At 34.0% G+C, this 19,024-nt stretch overlaps 1 protein-coding gene across 2 annotated transcripts; it reads right to left on the reverse strand.

Moving 5' to 3' along the window:
• Positions 1–480: 480 nt before the first annotated feature.
• On the reverse strand, positions 481–19,023 carry LOC128246919 (acetyl-coenzyme A transporter 1-like). Of its 2 annotated transcripts, none has more exons than XM_052965461.1 (9): positions 18,972–19,023; positions 16,017–16,638; positions 15,384–15,538; positions 13,671–13,855; positions 8,828–9,012; positions 6,110–6,230; positions 4,834–4,942; positions 4,099–4,199; positions 481–3,562 (listed from the first exon to the last, which is right to left on the reverse strand). In XM_052965461.1, exons 2-9 carry the CDS (start codon positions 16,544–16,546, stop codon positions 3,404–3,406), a joined length of 1,545 nt encoding a protein of 514 aa, XP_052821421.1. In that variant the 5' UTR covers positions 16,547–16,638; positions 18,972–19,023; the 3' UTR covers positions 481–3,403. The 2 variants fall into 2 exon arrangements, with proteins under 2 accessions (XP_052821421.1, XP_052821420.1); XM_052965460.1 differs by having other exon boundaries at positions 4,087–4,199.
• Between the last annotated feature and the right edge of the window lies 1 nt (position 19,024).

Raw genomic sequence — 19,024 nt, forward strand, 5'->3', positions numbered from 1 at the left:
ATGTATGCTGTCGCTGGTTGGTTTCATCACTGAGAACAATGTCTTGATCCATATCAACGCGCGCTTAATGATTAACAGCGGTGCAGTATCGAGTTAATACAGATGTACCTTCACGAAAACCGTCAATAATCATTTAATTTTTGAGTAAAAACCATCTTAACATCTGTCTAATTAAAGGGTCTAAAAGTTAAAACGTCTAAATTATGATATTAGAAGATTTCAAAACTTTAGAATCCCTGTCTATTTTTTTCATTATCACTGGTTTTCACAAGTCTGAAATCTGAATTTTCGGCTGATTTCTGAAAAAAAAACATTGAGACCCTATCATTTTATGCTACTGTTTATTTGACTGCAAGTGGCAAAAACTCCACAAAACCTATTAAACCTTTTTTAACTAAAGTCTTAAACCAATGAGTGCTCCGTGTTCAATAACAGCCAGGAACTACAACAATTGCAGGAGTGCAGAAACAACAAACAGTCCAATTTTAAAGGACTTTTATTTTCTTAAATTCTGAGAGAGATACAAAATAACAAAATATGACATACCAGCACTGTAACAAATATGACATGCCAGCACTATAACAAATATGACATGCCAGCACTATATTAAATATTACATACCAGCACTTTAAGTTACATAACATCGAAAACATTTGTAGACACTAACAAGGAACCAACACCAACATTTGTCTGTTGTTGTTTTTCAGTCAAACAAGGGACATAACTTGACATTTATAAAAAACAGAGTTATGGGCCTTGTTTAACATGTGTGTGTTGTCACTGACAACAAGTGTACCAAGCTTTATTTGAATATCTTGAACAGTGTTAAATTATGGCTAATTGAAGTTTTTGCACAATTATGCTGCGTATGCCAACAATGACACCAAGGCTTTGATGATTTCACGTCTTTTCTTTTTCAAAAAACAGAGGAGCTTATAGCAATGTACATGAACAAAGTTAACATTGCACTGAACTAAAATAATCAGGCTTTGTGGATAAAAATATAATGTTTTAATACATACATTTAAAAATGTTGATCAATATTCTGTATTATGTCAAAGAATTTGTGAAAACCGGTATAAATGTGAGTAGAAGTGATCAAGAAAAAAATAAAACTGAAGAAAAAAACTCATCATAAATAAAAATAATATTAATAATAAATTATAATGATAATAATAATAATGATAATAATAATGATAATAATAATGATGATAATAATAAAACTTATAATTATAACAATAATAATAAAATCAAACAGCAATTGTCAAATAACGTATTTTATCTTCTCTCTGTCAGACTGTTATACAGCTGCATTTGTCAACAGCATGTACATGTTTCTATAATTATGTGAACATATAATTGTTCATAAATCTATACAATAATTAAAAAAAGTTTGAGCATGCATTACATTATTAACAACACTTTAATGTCATGTGTGTTAAAGAAATGACTAAGAAAGGACCAATTCCTGGTGGAGGTCAATTTAGTAAATAAGAATTTGAGAAACTTTAACAAGAGCACTGTGTTTTTCCCAGTCAAACAAGAGACATAACTTGAAAATAATTAAAGTCAGAGTTATGGGCCTTGCTAATACATGTGTATTGTATCTGGCAATTAATCTTCATTACAAGGCATCTAATAAAGGATGAAAAACATTTTTTTCAGATGTACTGACCAATGAATTGTATATGCAGCTAATCTAAGACAATCTCAAGAAATATATTTGAAAATCTCATATAGCCCATTTCATTAAAAAATCTTGTTTGTTTGAAACAATCTTAAATTTGTTGCAATGTAACTTTGATACTGGCTCAAGTTAATTCATACTTATATTTAAAGATATATAACAAAATAGTAAAAATATGGCAGTAAGTTGTTTTATTTTTTACGATTAAGAACTTTAACGAAACAGGCCCATACAGTGTTTACACCACAGAGATGAATCTATGCTTTGACCTTTTTAGTGTGACCTTGACCTTTGTGCTAATATATGGTTTGTGGCTTATAATAGCTGGCTAAAATTAAATGAACACAAAAAAGCAAAATAACAGAAATATGACACTAAGGTAATTTCAATTGCAAACACAAAACTTCTATAAATTAATGCAACAGGTCCCAGATTTGAAACATTGGGTCATACCCTGATTACAAATATCTGTTCACTACTGTGCTATTACTGATCCTTTTTCTAAACAGTTAAAGGGATTCACTCATGGTTTGTAAAGAAAAACAACGAAATAAAGTGTGGCAAATCATAAGGAGTGTCAAAACTGAGATACCGACAGCTGGAACCGCTCATCTAATGTTCATATTTGCTCAATTATCATCTTTGAAGACCACAATTTTGAATACCGTCGGTCAGGCAATTGAATCAAATTATTGTAGCATGATTGGTTGATGGATACTATAACGTGAAGTTTCCAATGTATTGGATAAAGGTTAAAAAAATTATACATCAGTTGTAGTATAAGTCCTTGTGGCTGGGTGGTGAAGGCATCAGTTTTCAAAGTTTTTCTTGACTGTACCTGCATGAGTTCGCTCCCCTCTACAACCAGAATAATTGTTTATTTTTATTTTTTACTTGAAATCATAGACCTATAAACCATAGGTCCCTGTTTAAATGTATTTTTTTCTGCAATTTTGGTTTCAAAAAGTAAAATAATTACTAGTATAACAAATGTTTTCAGATGCATTACCGAGAATAATTTCTTGTTGTCCCAAAACATAAGCAAGTCCCTTTAAATAAACCATATCGACAAAAAGGCCAAGTATAATGAATTTTGTTTTAATGGCTTAATTGGCTGCTGCTCGTTACAAACAAGACAATGTTACCCTATGTACAATAATGTGAACCTTAGATGCCTGGTGGCCCCATAATATGTCGGTATCATTTGAAAGGGTGTGATAGAAGAGAAAGATTAAATAGAAATGATACTAAAAACATATATTTAAGAAATATTACACACCACTGAGGGTCATATGACATTATAAGGACTGGCCAGTCAGCCCCCTAAGGTGTATATGGACCGAGGCATTAGCCAGTCAGGGGTTGAGTGGCCGGTCCTTATAATGCCATATGGCCTGAAGTGGTGTGTAAATATTTCTTATATTATACTGAAGATTTTATATTACCATTCAATAATTTTAAAGCACTTTAGATGTTTTTTATCAAACATAGCTTATAGTGTTTGCTTACGACAATATTTGCCGTTGTGAAAAAAGCAAGCCACACTTGCCAGTTGTAAGTAATAAGCAATTAATTCCCATTCAAATGGTACTAATGTTATTGGGTCATCAGGCATCAAAATTGAACATAATCACCAATGGCTTGATGGTTGATTTGTATGTTGAGTACCTTAAAGACTGGTGATAAAAGCACATAAATATCATGTAGCAACAAATATCATGAAATCTTCCAGTTTTCAATTTCTAGGTTGTCAAGTTGCCGGGTCTCTTTCTGTTTCCATAGATACCACAGAACACCAACGCCAAGGCACACCACACACTCAATGTAGTAACCGTCCACTAAGGTCACGCAGTTACCCCCTCCAGCTGTGCAGGCCTGGCGACATAAAACATAGCACATTTATACATGTACAAACAACATTCTAAAATAGATTTATAGCAAAATCTTTATAAGAGCAGTATATACAGACTTCATGTTGTTTTTTTCATGAACAAGAGGCACTTTATTATGAAATTGAAAATGACAGTTTGGCACTAACATTTTTTATGAAGATTTACTAGAAATCAATGGACTTGATATATACGACTCATTCATGTTTTGTAATCAATTCTAATACATGATAAATGAAGTTAAAATACATTCTATCCAGTAGTTTTCAAGTTATGCATGAGACAAAAAATGTAACAAAGAGCAATAACTCTGTAGTAAGCTGCAATAGAGTTTTGGTCCTTGTACACTGCACTTCCTCTATTTGTGCTTTACCATTGTATGAAGTTGAATTGAATTTAAACAATTAGTTTTCAAGTTATGCCCTGGTCAAGAAATATTGAAACAGACTGACCACAGGGTGACCCCAATATACCCCTTCAAACTTTGTTTGTCGAGGGTATAAAAATTACATAAGACGGAACCTGTTCCTCTGCTGCAGTAGTACAAAGTTGGCCACTGTCACATGACTTCCATGTGATAGCACTGACCAACCAGAGTCCTAGAGTTGACGGCCAACTCCAACCTGTAACATAGACTTTAGAAATAGTTGTGTGTTATATTCAAAGCCATTGTAACATAGGATCGAGAAATAATTGCGTGTTATACGCCAGGCAATTGAATCGACTAGGTACTGAGCTTACCTAAGTAAGTTAGAGCAAAGTGCTTACCTAAGCAAGCAAAGGCTATGAGTATACTTAAGTAAGCCAGAGAATTGAACTTACATAACTTGTATACCTAAACTATCAAAGGTACTGGACTTATGAAGGTCAACAACTTCACTAAGCTTACCTAAGTGAATAAGTGTACTAAGCTTCCAAAAATACAAAGAATATTGAGCTTAACAAGATTGTTTTGGAAACTAAGCTAATAAAAAACACACAAGAATATTGAACTTGCCAAGCTAATGAGCTTACTAAGATTGGCAAGGATAATGAGCTCACCTAGATTGGCAAGGATAATAAGCTTACCTAGATTGGCAAGGATAATGAGCTTACCTAGATTGGCAAGGATAATGAGCTTACCTAGATTGGCAAGGATAATGAGCTTACCTAGATTGGCAAGGATAATGAGCTTACCTAGATTGGCAAGGATAATAAGCTCACCTAGATTGGCAAGGATAATAAGCTCACCAAGATTGGCAAGGATAATGAGCTCACCTAGATTCCCAAGAGTATTCAGCAGGGTCATGTATGTACCACCTATTGCTGGGTCACTGACTTTGGCATTAAATGCCATACGCGACACAAACATGCTCACACAAAATACCTGAAACAAGGAGGAAGAATAGTATCAACTTTTACAATAGATAATTAGCTAGCATAATACACGGTGGAAAAAATGGTGAGAAATATGCTGAAAAAAATTGATTTCATTTCCAAAATATGACCTATAAGATCTTTCTGAAATACGCCTGAAACAGACTTGGAAAAAATGGTAAAAAACTTCATACAATTCATAGTACGCGGGCATTTTTTTAAAATCATATTTGAAGGAGAATTTAAACCTCCTTCTACCTGCAATAAAATTCTGTATTATTACGATGAATTTATTCCCTTATAATCATCTGCACAGATTGGCAGACGAGAGTAGCGGTATATACGCCTCCCACTTGTATGGCGCATAAAAATGATTGCACAAAAGCTTATTGAATAGAGTTTCTTTCTTTTGGTATGTTCAAATAAAGAAGTAGACCACTGAATGTGTAAGTTACATTTAATATTCTCCAAAAACAAAAAGATATATATGGTATCATACATGAGGTATCTTTACCAGTAAGTACAAACAATTTTTAGGAAAAATTATAAAGCAAGCCTTTGGCTGTGACAAGTTTCAAATTTGTTTCCTTAGATGGCAACAAATGTTAAATTGTTTTCATCACATGACAAATCAACCAAAAATAAAGATTTTATTTATTGTTGGTCAAAGGGTTCATGCTTAATTATAGGACGAAATGATATCAAGTAATATCACACTATTGTATATTAGAAAATACATAATGGTTGTATTACACTCTGAACAAATGTCATATGATAAAATAGGATTTATAATAAGTACTGCATTTTGATCCGAGAGGTTGTCTTCAACTCAAGTGGGTTATTTGCAAATCAATGAGAGAGTCGAATACAATATTCAGGATCAAAATGCAGTACTTACAACCCTTATTATTATATACATTACTGGTTAGATCACTTTTAAGACACATGTCTTCATAATAAATGTCATTTAAATGACGCACTATTTTGTTTTATGTCGCCATTTTAACATCATGCAATGATAATTGTTATGACGATACATCAAAAGAGAGTAATATGACCAAATTGCACTACTTGAGTGAAATGTGAACAACCATATTTACTGTATTATACATATTTATGATGGGCATATATATATATGTATTTTGACTTGACTGAAAAAATCACATAACTTGTTTACCTCGTTAATCATGTAAAAAGCGAGAAGGAGAATGTAGAAGTAGTATGGCAGTTCCCCTCCATCAGTCGTCAGCCCACCAGCCAGATACACGAGGAATGCCATGAATATTGTCATTGACAACCTAAACACAGAGAATAACAAGGTTATCACAAGAATAACAAGGTTATCACACAAAATTAATTACCAACTTTTCTGCTTAAAGGCCCTAAATATAGGTTAATTCATTTTTGTTGTTGATTTTAATGCATTAAATTATTTGGCTTTGATGATCAAAACATAAAAATGCATATGGTTTGGGTACAGATAAGAATATATTTAATAGCGATATTTTAGTGCTTTTTATAACTGGGGAATTTGCGACCACATAGCTATTAACTAAAAAACATTGATAAAAGCTAGAGAAATTAAACTTTTTTTTGTAAGCAAATGATATGCTTCTTTTTGTTTTTATCATTAAAGACAAATGAGTTCACCATGATAATGCATTAAAATGAAAACAACTTTTTTTTAATCAACTTATATTGTGGGCCTTTAACTCCTTCGTCAGCAGTCCTGAACAGTTTTATGAAGAACCCAAGGAGTTGTTTTCATACCTATTTGAGATTTTCAACCCCCGTTATTCCTGGTTAAAAATCAATTCTTAGTACAAAACTGCTCCTTCGATTATTGATGAACATTACCTTAGCATAGAGTAGATAAATTATAAGCATCTTAAGCTTTCATTTTCAACAATCATATGGTAAAACTCTACAACTAGAACTCCGCGAGTCGGATGTGTCGCCTGACGAATTATTTACTGTCGACATTATAGCTGTTAGATTGGCATTTTATTCATTTATAGACAATGATGTTGCCATTTAACTTTCAAGTGTAGGTGGCATTTGAACCCTCAATCAGATATACCTACGGAATAAGTTTCAGGTTGAAACCTATAGTTTACGAGATATGCCACGGACAAAACCTAAGCAAGAAAATTAACAAAGGGCAATAACTCTAAAAATATGGCAGCAAGAGTAACGGTTCTTGTGCATTGCACTTGCCCTCAATGAGATCTATCTAGCTATGAAGTTTCAAGTTGATACCTCTTATATTCTTCAAGATATGCCTCGGACAAAACTTTAAGCATGAAAATTAACAAAGGGCAATAACTTTAAAACTAAGAAAGCAAGAGTTACTGTTATTGTGCACTGCACTTGCCCTCAATGAGATATATCTAGCTATGATGTTTCAAGTTGATACCTCTTATATTCTTCAAGATATGCCCCGGACAAAACTTTAAGCATGAAAATTAACAAAGGGCAATAACTTAAAAACTAAGAAAGCAAGAGTTACTGTTTTGTGCACTGCACTTGCCCTCAATGAGATCTATCTAGCTATGAAGTTTCAAGTTGATACCTCTTATATTCTACAAGATATGCCCCGGACAAAACTTTAAGCATGAAAAATAACAAAGGGCAATAACTCTAAAAATATGGAAGCAAGAGTAACAGTTCATGTACACTGCACTTGCCCTCAATTAGATCTATCTACATATGAAGTTTCAAGTTGATACCACTAATAGTTTAGGAGATATACCCCGGACAAGCGAAAATGGGACGCGGACGCCGCCGCCGACAAAAGTAACCCCTATATGTCGTCTTTTCAGACGACACAAAAACCATTCTGTCACATTCCAAGCCCAAGACAAGGTCAGAGACAATGTGAAGGTGGTTTGACATTCATTTTACTTACAGACAGCAGAAGTAATACACAAGTCAATTGTAACCACGGCCCCCTTAGGTCCGGGGGTATACCGGGGATACCAGGGGAAATGGGCCGTGTTTTTACCTTTCAAGTGGCCCCGCAGTGCCGGGTGAATGTGGTAGTTTTGTCTTCATGCAAAATATAGTGGGGAATGGGCCTTACTAGGGTCACTTGGATGCGGGGGCATTTGGCTGGGATTTTACCATCAGTTCGTCCCTGCAGGACAGAGATTTTACCCGGGTTTGGCTGGACTGAAAGTCCCCTCTATTCCCCGGACCTGGGGGGGCTGTGGTAACAATTGACTGGTGCATAATAGAACAATCATTGCACCAAGACCACACAAATTTGATACTTTGATATTCTGATTTTGGTAAAGAAACATTTGAGCATGCAAGCTTTTTTTCCATTTTGTTTAAAAATTGGAACTGGCAAAGCAAAACTTTTCTTCAAACATAACTTAGAAGATAATCCAAAATATGATTACCGGATACCCAATGAGCATTCATTTCATATGACTGTATCAATCTTCCGGGCGCTGTCAGAGACTTTTAATAACCTGTTTTTGCCTGGTTCAATGCAACATGGGTTTATAAAAAAGTCTTTTTTATGAAACATAGGAGCAGTAAATTTCTTGAACAAAACTTTGATATGGTCAGGAACACAGCAGGTCTTTTTCTAGCCAATTTTGGAACGATACTCAGTATTTGCTCCATAATTTGGGAAAATACATACATGTAGCTTAAATATTTTAAATACGAATAGAAGGGTATTTTGTCACAATTGGAAATTTTGCATGATTATAAAAAAAATTGGCAATTGTCTGACTTGTGACATGCCTAGAAAAAAGCAGGGTTAAGGTAGCTGTAGCATGATTCAGCATGTTGCCACAGTTCAATTGATTTAGGTTTTTTCCAGGTACACATTGTTTATCATTGACAATTATTGCAAATCAACATACAACATGAAATCACCTACTTGGGAAGGTAAACTTTTAAGAACACATTTAGAGGTCGTGGTCCAGCCGAATGTTTTGATATTACAAATGGGAGTATCAGTTGGATCGGCACTAGAGGTACGGCGTACAAGGCGATTGTGGTCTTCGAAACTCCAGCGTCTATCAACTTCAGCTGGGAGACTGCGTCTACTGCCACAAAAGCCACCTGAAATTATTAAATCATTATTTTTTATTCTATGGGTTGGTGGATAAAACTAAAAAAAATATGCTCCACAAAATAAATTCACCTATGATGAAGTAAAGAAGTACATGTAGCTCATATGTAAGCTATGGTAAAAAATGGCTTGGTTAGGGTAACATCTTTTTAAAAAAAACTGGTAAGGTAGGTAGGCTTCTTTATTTTTTTTCAATTTAATTTTTTATTTAATAGGCTTTATGTAAAAATGTTATTGTCACCATTGGAGAATTGTGTAAAAGTGATTTTCTGTATAAAGCTTTAAAGGTATTAAACTACATATTAAAAAAAATAAAAATATATATATATTCATTTTTTTTTCTTTCCAACTGACAAAAAAACGGGTCTTCGCCTTTTTCCTAGGTAGGGTCAGGTAGCCCAAACTAAATGTATTTTTTAAGGCCCATGCCTGTTAGTCAAATAAGAAAAATGGTTAGTTTTGGGCAACTGTAAACACTTGCTTATAACAGATTTATATTCCTGGGGCAAGTTTCAATGAAGGATTCATACTTATAACCACAATAATCTTAAACCTGTAAAAACTTTACAAATGGCAAACATTGATGATTTTTTATTTCCTCAACTTCGTACTCATTTTTTAATACTGTTTAATTCACACAAATATGTAGTGCAATAATGCAATAATAATGCAATAATGAAACAATGACAATAAGATAATTTCTCTTCATGGCTAAATTCTTTCTTGAAACAGCACCCCGGATATTTGTTGTCGGTAAACCTTCTTTTTTTTAAGCCTAATGGCCAACATTAAACTTTCCTTTTTAAGCCAAATGGCCAACATTAAACTTTCTTTTTTAAGCCAAATGGCCAACATTAAACTTTCTTTTTTAAGCCAAATGGCCAACATTAAACCTTCTTTTTTTTAAGCCAAATGGCCAACATTAAACTTTCTTTTTTAAGCCAAATGGCCAACATTAAACTTTCTTTTTTAAGCCAAATGGCCAACATTAAACTTTCTTTTTTAAGCCAAATGGCCAACATTAAACTTTCTTTTTAAGCCAAATGGCCAACATTAAACCTTCTTTTTTTAAGCCAAATGGCCAACATTAAACTTTCTTTTTTAAGCCAAATGGCCAACATTAAACTTTCTTTTTTTAAGCCTAATGGCCAACATTAAACTTTCTTTTTAAGCCAAATGGCCAACATTAAACCTTCTTTTTTTAAGCCAAATGGCCAACATTAAACTTTCTTTTTTAAGCCAAATGGCCAACATTAAACTTTCTTTTTTTAAGCCTAATGGCCAACATTAAACTTTCTTTTTTTAAGCCTAATGGCCAACATTAAACTTTCTTTTTTTTAAGCCTAATGGCCAACATTAAACTTTCTTTTTTTAAGCCTAATGGCCAACATTAAACTTTCTTTTTTTAAGCCTAATGGCCAACATTAAACTTTCTTTTTTAAGCCTAATGGCCAACATTAAACTTTCTTTTTAAGCCTAATGGCCAACATTAAACTTTCTTTTTTAAGCCTAATGGCCAACATTAAACTTTCTTTTTTAAGCCTAATGGCCAACATTAAACTTTCTTTTTTAAGCCAAATGGCCAACATTAAACTTTCTTTTTTAAGCCAAATGGCCAACATTAAACTTTCTTTTTTAAGCCAAATGGCCAACATTAAACCTTCTTTTTTTTAAGCCTAATGGCCAACATTTAACTTTCTTTTTTAAGCCAAATGGCCAACATTAAACTTTCTTTTTTAAGCCAAATGGCCAACATTAAACTTTCTTTTTTAAGCCAAATGGCCAACATTAAACTTTCTTTTTTAAGCCAAATGGCCAACATTAAACTTTCTTTTTTAAGCCAAATGGCCAACATTAAACTTTCTTTTTTTAAGCCTAATGGCCAACATTAAACTTTCTTTTTTAAGCCTAATGGCCAACATTAAACCTTCTTTTTTTTAAGCCAAATGGCCAACATTAAACCTTCTTTTTTTTAAGCCAAATGGCCAACATTAAACCTTCTTTTTTTTAAGCCTAATGGCCAACATTAAACTTTCTTTTTTAAGCCTAATGGTCAACATTAAACTTTCTTTTTTAAGCCAAATGGCCAACATTAAACTTTCTTTTTTAAGCCTAATGGCCAACATTAAACTTTCTTTTTTAAGCCTAATGGCCAACATTAAACCTTCTTTTTTAAGCCTAATGGCCAACATTAAACCTTCTTTTTTAAGCCTAATGGCCAACATTAAACTTTCTTTTTTTAAGCCTAATGGCCAACATTAAACTTTCTTTTTTTAAGCCTAATGGCCAACATTAAACTTTCTTTTTTTAAGCCTAATGGCCAACGTTAAACTTTCTTTTTTTAAGCCTAATGGCCAACGTTAAACCTTCTTACCGCTTGCAGCAATCTTCTGAAAACAGACAAGCTATTTTTTAAAAAGAAGATTTTTGTGACTTCACGTTGACAATCTCTTTTATCTCAACCAAAAAAAATATCCAAGCTTTTTCTACATAGGGGTTCTGTACGGTTTGTTTTCACCTTTAAAGATGCACTCTTACTCCAAAATAAAACTTAGTACAATTAATAATATTGTTTTAATATTGCAAAATGATGAATAAATGTCGAAAATAATGGTTCTTACAAAGAATACCGAGTTTAATTTGAAAGAAATGTGCAGAAAACACGGTATTTCTACCTTAAGAGACTAAAGAAGATCACAAAAAATATTTTAGCATTCACCAATCATTTAATATTTTTGGGCTTTCTGCTACTAAATACATGGTTACAATATTGTTATCAGTAATTGATAATTTCCATAAATACATTATTTAGTAAGTAGCTAAAGGTTTATCAGTCAAATGTTTGTTATACATGTGTATGTATTGATTTTGAATATAGTGTCACTTTAAATTAACCATTGACAATTTTACATATACATGAACTATGTCAATGTTTTATGTGATGTTAAAGTGATTAATTGCCAAGAACAGCATGTGTGACAAGGCTGATCACAATGTTGTGCACTGGGTGGCATGTTAAGCTTGAAACAGAGAAACTTTGCATCTACATGGTGTAACATGAGCAATAAATTCAAGGATCATATACATGCTGAAATAATATTGTCTATGTGAAACCGGCAATGATCTGTCCTGGTTGAGAGCATTGTTCACCATATCACAGTTTGTTTCAGATTCATAACTGTAAAAAAACATGTTCATGTAGTACCTGTAACATACCTGTAGAATCTTGGAGGCCTCTGTTATAAAGACACCTAAGTCCTTTTTATATCCCTCATTCTGTAGAAAAGGTACGGCAGAAATTTCCCTTGCAGTTATTATAGGTTTAAAACTATGGTGAAGAAATAAGTATGGTTTGTTCATTTAACGCTGTCTCTTTACAGCACATATTTTATATTCAGTGGTCAACTACTGGTACTGCCCATCAGTTTCAAAAATCCTTCAATTTCAGACCTATACATGTGTAGCAAGTTCTTATCATACCTAACTTTAGAAATCAATATCATGGTAACAGGTTTAAACCTCAAAATTGTGTACCACAGTGTAATGTACAGTTGTGTAAGCTATACAGGCCTTATAACCCTGAATATTTGTGTAAGCTATAACAGGTTGAAGAATTATAACACTGAACTGTTGTGTAAGCTATAGTAGGTTTAAGCATTATAACCTTGTACGGTTATGTAAGCAATAACAGGTTTAAACCTCATAACCCTGTATCATTGCATAAGCTATAACAGATTTAAACCTCATATCCCTGTATCATTGTGTAAGCTATAACAGGTTTAAGCCTCATATCCCTGTATCATTGTGTAAGCTATAACAGGTTTAAACCTCATAACCCTGTATCATTGTGTAAGCTATAACAGGTTTAAACCTCATAAGCCTGTATCATTGTGTAAGCTATAACAGGTTTAAACCTCATAACCCTGTATCATTGTGTAAGCTGTAACAGGTTTAAACCTCATAACCCTGTATCATTGAGTAAGCTGTAACAGGTTTAAACCTCATAACCCTGTATCATTGAGTAAGCTGTAACAGGTTTAAACCTCATATCCCTGTATCATTGTGTAAGCTATAACAGGTTTAAACCTCATAACCCTGTATCATTGAGTAAGCTATAACAGGTTTAAACCTCATAACCCTGTATCATTGAGTAAGCTATAACAGGTTTAAACCTCATAACCCTGTATCATTGAGTAAGCTATAACAGGTTTAAACCCCATAACCCTGTATCATTGATTAGCTACAACAGGTTTAAACCTCATAACTCTGTATCATTGATTAGCTATAACAGGTTTAAACCTCGTAACTCTGTTTTTAGAGTGTGGGATTGGAAGGGGTATATATGTTTACAATGCATTTCACGATGCATCCAGATTATGCATGGGCATTGATCCTAGAGAGAGAGTATCAGTCTTAGGAGGTTGTGGGGCATAATGCAGACAAAAACCCTTGTAGAGTTATTTTGGTTTGTTAACACACTAACACACTGGACCCCCATTGAACATACCTCTAAGAAGATGGTTAGTATATTTAATGCCCAGGCAGAGGATAGTTGTTGTAAACTCTGGGTTGGCATTCGAGTGTCTTACCACTCTACAACAAGTTCGCCTCATTTTAGAACAACCATTTAACACTATTAATACCTTACCTTAGCTGTAAGCAGTTGTATGGTGTACGTTATCACTGGTTTAAGCTTCATAACCCTGTAAAGTTGCCTGTACGTCTCCACAATGCCTTGTTCATGGTCCACTCCTGGTTCCAACCTCTCCGGCTTAAAAATCAGCACCAGAGTTGTCACCGTAAAAAACACAAAACCCCAGAAATATAGGAACCCTGCAAGACAAATATATATATATACATGCTCATATTTTCTTTGTTTTACTTTGAATCTAAATTTATTTGGAGAACACATGAGGTAGACGAAGGCTCTAAAAGCACATGGCATGCTATCAGCAGTGTGTCTTTGTTTTAAAGGCCCTGGCACATGACTTGCAATAAGCAAAGAGTCTTTGTTTTAAAGGCCCTGGCACATGACTTGCAATAAGCAGTGAGTCTCAGTTTTAAAGGCCATGACATATGACTTGCAATAAGCAGTGAGTCTTTGTTTTAAAGGCCATGGTACATGGCTTGCAATCAGCAGTGTGTCTTTGATTTAAAGGCCATGGCACATGGCTTACTATCAGCAGTGTGTCTTTGCTTTAAAGGCCATGGCTTGCAATAAGCAGTGAGTCTTTGTTTTAAAGGTCATGGCACAAGGCTTGCAATCAGCAGTGTGTCTTTGTTTTAAAGGCCATGGCACATGGCTTGCTATAAGCAGTGAGTCTTTGTTTTAAAGGCCATGACACATGGCTTGCAATAAGCAGTGAGTCTTTGTTTTAAAGGCCATGGTACATGGCTTGCAATCAGCAGTGTGTCTTTGTTTTAAAGGCCATGGCACATGGCTTGCTATTAGCAGTGAATCTTTGTTTTAAAGGCACATGAATGCAATAAGCAGTGAGTCTTTGTTTCAAAGGCACATGGCTTGTAATAAGCAGTGAGACATTGTTTTAAAGACACATGGCTTGCAACAAGCAGTGAGTCTTTGTTTTAAAGGCACATGGCTTGCTATAAGCAGTGAGTCTTTGTTTAAAAGGAACATTGCTTGCAATAAGCAGTAAGTCTTTGTTTAAAAGGAACATGGCTTGCAATAAGCAGTGAGTCTTTGTTTTAAAGGCACATGGCTTGCAATAAGCAGTAAGTCTTTGTTTAAAAGGAACATGGCTTGCAATAAGCAGTGAGTCTTTGTGGAACATGGTTTACAATAAGCAGTGAGTCTTTGGTTTAAAGGCACATGGCTTGCAATAAGCAGTGAGTCTTTGTTTTAAATTGCCATATGGTTCATGGCTTGCAATAAGCAGTGGTTTTTTGTTTAAAAGGCACATGGCTTGCAATGATTCACTCACATGGCTTGCAACAAGCAGTGAGTCTTTGTTTTAAAGGCACATGGCTTACAATAAGCAGTGAGTCTTTGTTTTAAAGGCACATGGCTTGCAATAAGCAGTGAGTCTTTGTTTTAAAGGCACATGGCTTGCAACAAGCAGTGAGTCTTTGTTTTAAAGGCACATGGCTTGCAATGATTCACTCACATGGCTTGCAACAAGCAGTGATTCTTTGTTTTAAAGGCACATGGCTTGCAATGATTCACTCACATGGCTTGCAACAAGCAGTGAGTCTTTGTTTTAAAGGCACATGGCTTGCAATGACTCACTCACATGGCTTTCAACAAGCAGAGATTTATTGTTCAAAACACACTGTGTTTGCAACAAGCAATGTTCCTCTGTTATAAGGGCAAATTTGGAAGATAATAAAGAAGGCCCAATACCTGAGAATGTGATGATGCCCTGTTCAGAAGGCTGAGATCTGAGGTACTTGTTGCAGAAATCTGCTGACTCCAGTGTGAGAAAAAGAACATTGCCAAGGAAAATACCAGCCGTCTGACCGACTGAATTGCATGTACTGGCCCAGCCAACATTGTGTCTAAAAACAGAAAAGAGAACTCTAAAAGGAAAAAGCATAGTAAAGAGAACATTCCCCTAGAAATACCCAGCTGTCAGACACACAGAGTTATATGTACATGTACTGGCTAAAACCCACATTGTGTCTAAAAAAAGTCAAGAGAACTTTGCCAAGGAAATATTACGCCATCATTATTTTACTTTCAGGTTAAATTTTTGATTTTTTTTTTTTTTAAATAGTATTGAACCAACTTCAGTATATATGGTACATGTATATGAACATTTGTAATACATTTGTGTGTGTTTTGATAAAATCTTAAGATTTTTCCTCTTCATACAGTTCATTTTCTAATTGAAAACAGGATGTACCAGCGGTGTTTTCAATTTCTTGTGTGGTTGACAAGAAATTCATTTCCTATGCAAAAGTCAGACACACACATATCAATAACTGTAAAAATTCAAATCAAATGCCAATTTTTTTATCTGAATTGTTAACTCACCTTGCAAGCATGCTGATGGCCCAGCCATCAAGCGAAATGTCCTGTGTGGCAGCCAGAAAGTTGAGGAAGAAGAATACCACAAATAACGTCATCAGGTCTATGTTTCCCGAACCATTTTCCCCCTTCCCCAGTATACCATCCACCCGGGTTGAGAGGTAAAGCATGAAGATGCCGATCAAATACTGAGTTGGCATTAGCCAGGTTTTTCGTCTACCAAATTTTTTAACATATAGCGAATCCACAATTGGTGCCCATAACAGCTTCATGCTAAAGGGCCAATCAATAAAACTGAACCTTGCTTGAACATCATAGCCAACTTTCTTCGTCTGAAGAATTAGTGGAATACTGGCAGACAGTCCGAGTGGAACTCCTTGGAGAACATACAGTAATGTCAACAGTATGATGTTTTTAACATCCCCCTTTAAGCCATGGTGTCGACCTGTAGATGATGACTCAGCTTCAGAGCCATCCTTGTGTAAAACTGCATATTCTATTTCCTTAAACTCACATTTTTGTGCTTGACACTTCATTATATGTTGAAGAGCAGAAAGCCTTTATCAAGCTGTTACAGGCAAATCATCGTATATTGACAGAGTTTGATTGTAACATGATGACTGGTGCACTGAAAGTAGAGAAAATCTGATACTAGTACTTACAACAATGTAAAACAGACTACATGTACAGGGGCGGGTCAAGGATTTAGATAAAAAAGGGTGCTTCAGAAAAGGGACAGGGTGCTAAGGGTAAAAAGGGGACATTGAATCGGGTATGAGGAATTTGAACATTATAAATTTGGCTAAAAATGTTTGAAATTGTGTTTAATTGAAGTAATATTAGGTTTCCACTGTAAAATATGTAGAGTGTGTATGTATTTATAATCTTATAAGAAGTTTTAAACAAAACAAAAGAAATATTTGACAGTCTTGAGCATTTATTTCTATGAAGGCAGAAGGGTGCCCATGCTGGTCCCCACCAGGGCAGAAGGGTGCCCATGCTGGTCCCCACCAGGACAGAAGAGTGCTAATGAAAAGGACAGCACGCAGCAACCTTCCAAAACCCTTCTTCTAAAACCCTAAATGTACTTGTACGTAACTTTACAAAATCCTGAATCCACTGCTGGCTACAGCTGCTTGAAATTCTGTTCAGAAAACAATCTGGTTCAAGATATGATGTTTTAGTGTTAGAATTAAAGAATTAAAATTCTTCAAATAAATTATCCGTTTATTGTATAGAAACCAAGGCTTGTAAAACACATTTTTTTTTAAAGTTTAAAACTAACCCTTTTTCCTTAATGGGGCAAAAAAAGAAGGTTTGGTAAGGGTTACATCCTTTTCAAAAACAGGCAGGGTAGGAAAGATTTTTTATATATATTTTTTTATTTGGCTTTATGTTAGATAATTATTGTCATTATTGGAGAATTGCGTCAAAGTTATCTTCTGTATTAAGCTTTAATGGTTTAATACTACAAATTAAAACACATTTAAAACAAATATTATTTTTAATTTTTTTTTTTCTTCACCAACTTTCTTTATGAACAGTAGGGTTAGGTTTTCGCCTGTTAGGTAGTTAGGGTCAGGTAACCTGAACCAATTGTATTTTTTTAGTCTTCGTTATGCACCTTCCTTATCACAAATCTGATTGACAATTTTTTATTATTATTATTATTATTATTTTTATTATTATTATTAGTGAAATGAGAGAAATGACCCAAATCAATCTGGTATGTGATATTTTGGTAATATGACTATGGTATGTACACACTAAAGTCTGACACCACAATAAAATTTGCATGCCCATAATGACAATTTATAGTCAATCAGATTGGATATATAGACCTGGGTTGTACAACTTGTAGATATTGTATGTGAGGGAAAGAAAAGAGTTTTTTTATTATAAAAATTCATTTATCTTTATGTAATTTAAAGTCCAAGTGATCAGCTTGTGACCGGATTGCTCAACTTCAACACTGACCAAACTTCAAGCAAATGGCATGTATATGATGAACTTCCATAAAGATAATAAACATAGAAATATTACAAACAAGAGTGCTGCCGAGCGAACACTTAATGCTCGACTGTACTTTTCAGTCTATTAAGGGCAAAACTCGACCATTATTAAAACACACGTGCACATCCTCACTAGTAGTATGTTTACAAAGTTTCATGCAAATATTTGGTAATAATGGTCATGAATGGTTAATAAGTTATGGCCATAGTAAAGTGTCTGCATGACTGTTTCAAAACATCAACAGGCATAAGTTGACAATTATAAAAGCCAAATTTATGGGCCTTGCTACAAGTGACATGTCCAATTTTCAAAAGTAGCATACATGTGTACAGTTTTATGTGTATATCCACAACAGTTATTAAGTTAAGGCAAGTTTTTCGCATGACCTTTTTAAAGGATCAAGTGACATAACTCCGTAATTATTGACAGTATCTGGCATTGTGTATTTTAGTTTGAGAACATGTGCGCATATCTTGAATAGTTGTAGCTGAGATCAATTTTTATGCACAATGACGTGGATGTTGCTGACAACACCTAGGCTATGACAATAATGAGCTGAAAACATTCACTAAGTCATTTGTTATTTATATGAAAACAGTTAAACACTTCTTATTTTGAAAATAGTTCTTAATTTTTTTTACAATTGATCCATTAATTAATAAGTTAAAATAAGATAAAAATAAAGACACAAATAATAAATAAAAAAATAAAAAAATATTAAATAACCATATATGTATTTACTTTATTACAAAAAATGAATACATATACAGTACTGTGCGTATATAAATTAAAATTACTGTAATATAAAACAATAAAAAATGTTGTTGCATAAATCTTTCTTGTGAAAGATGCATGCAGATAAAAAAAATCTTGAAAACTAAATAAGGAAACATTTGACATAACTGGAAATGATTAAAATGACAAGAGGATAAAAAATACAAAGCATACCTGTACAAAATGCCACACTCCAGTTGAAAGTGAAAGTAAAATTGTGTTTCCGG

This window comes from Mya arenaria, chromosome 9 (assembly GCF_026914265.1).
Source record: "Mya arenaria isolate MELC-2E11 chromosome 9, ASM2691426v1".
Taxonomy (NCBI): domain Eukaryota; kingdom Metazoa; phylum Mollusca; class Bivalvia; order Myida; family Myidae; genus Mya; species Mya arenaria.

Excerpts from the sequence above, each read along its gene's own strand:
- LOC128246919 (XM_052965460.1), bottom strand. The coding sequence starts at position 16,546 with ATGAAGTGTCAAGCACAAAAATGTGAGTTTAAGGAAATAGAATATGCA. Across the intron at positions 13,856-15,383 it reads GGGCATCATCACATTCTCAG|GGTTCCTATATTTCTGGGGT; the intron begins GTATTGGGCCTT and ends TTTGTCTTGCAG. Across the intron at positions 4,943-6,109 it reads CTTTTTACATGATTAACGAG|GTATTTTGTGTGAGCATGTT; the intron begins GTAAACAAGTTA and ends TCCTTGTTTCAG.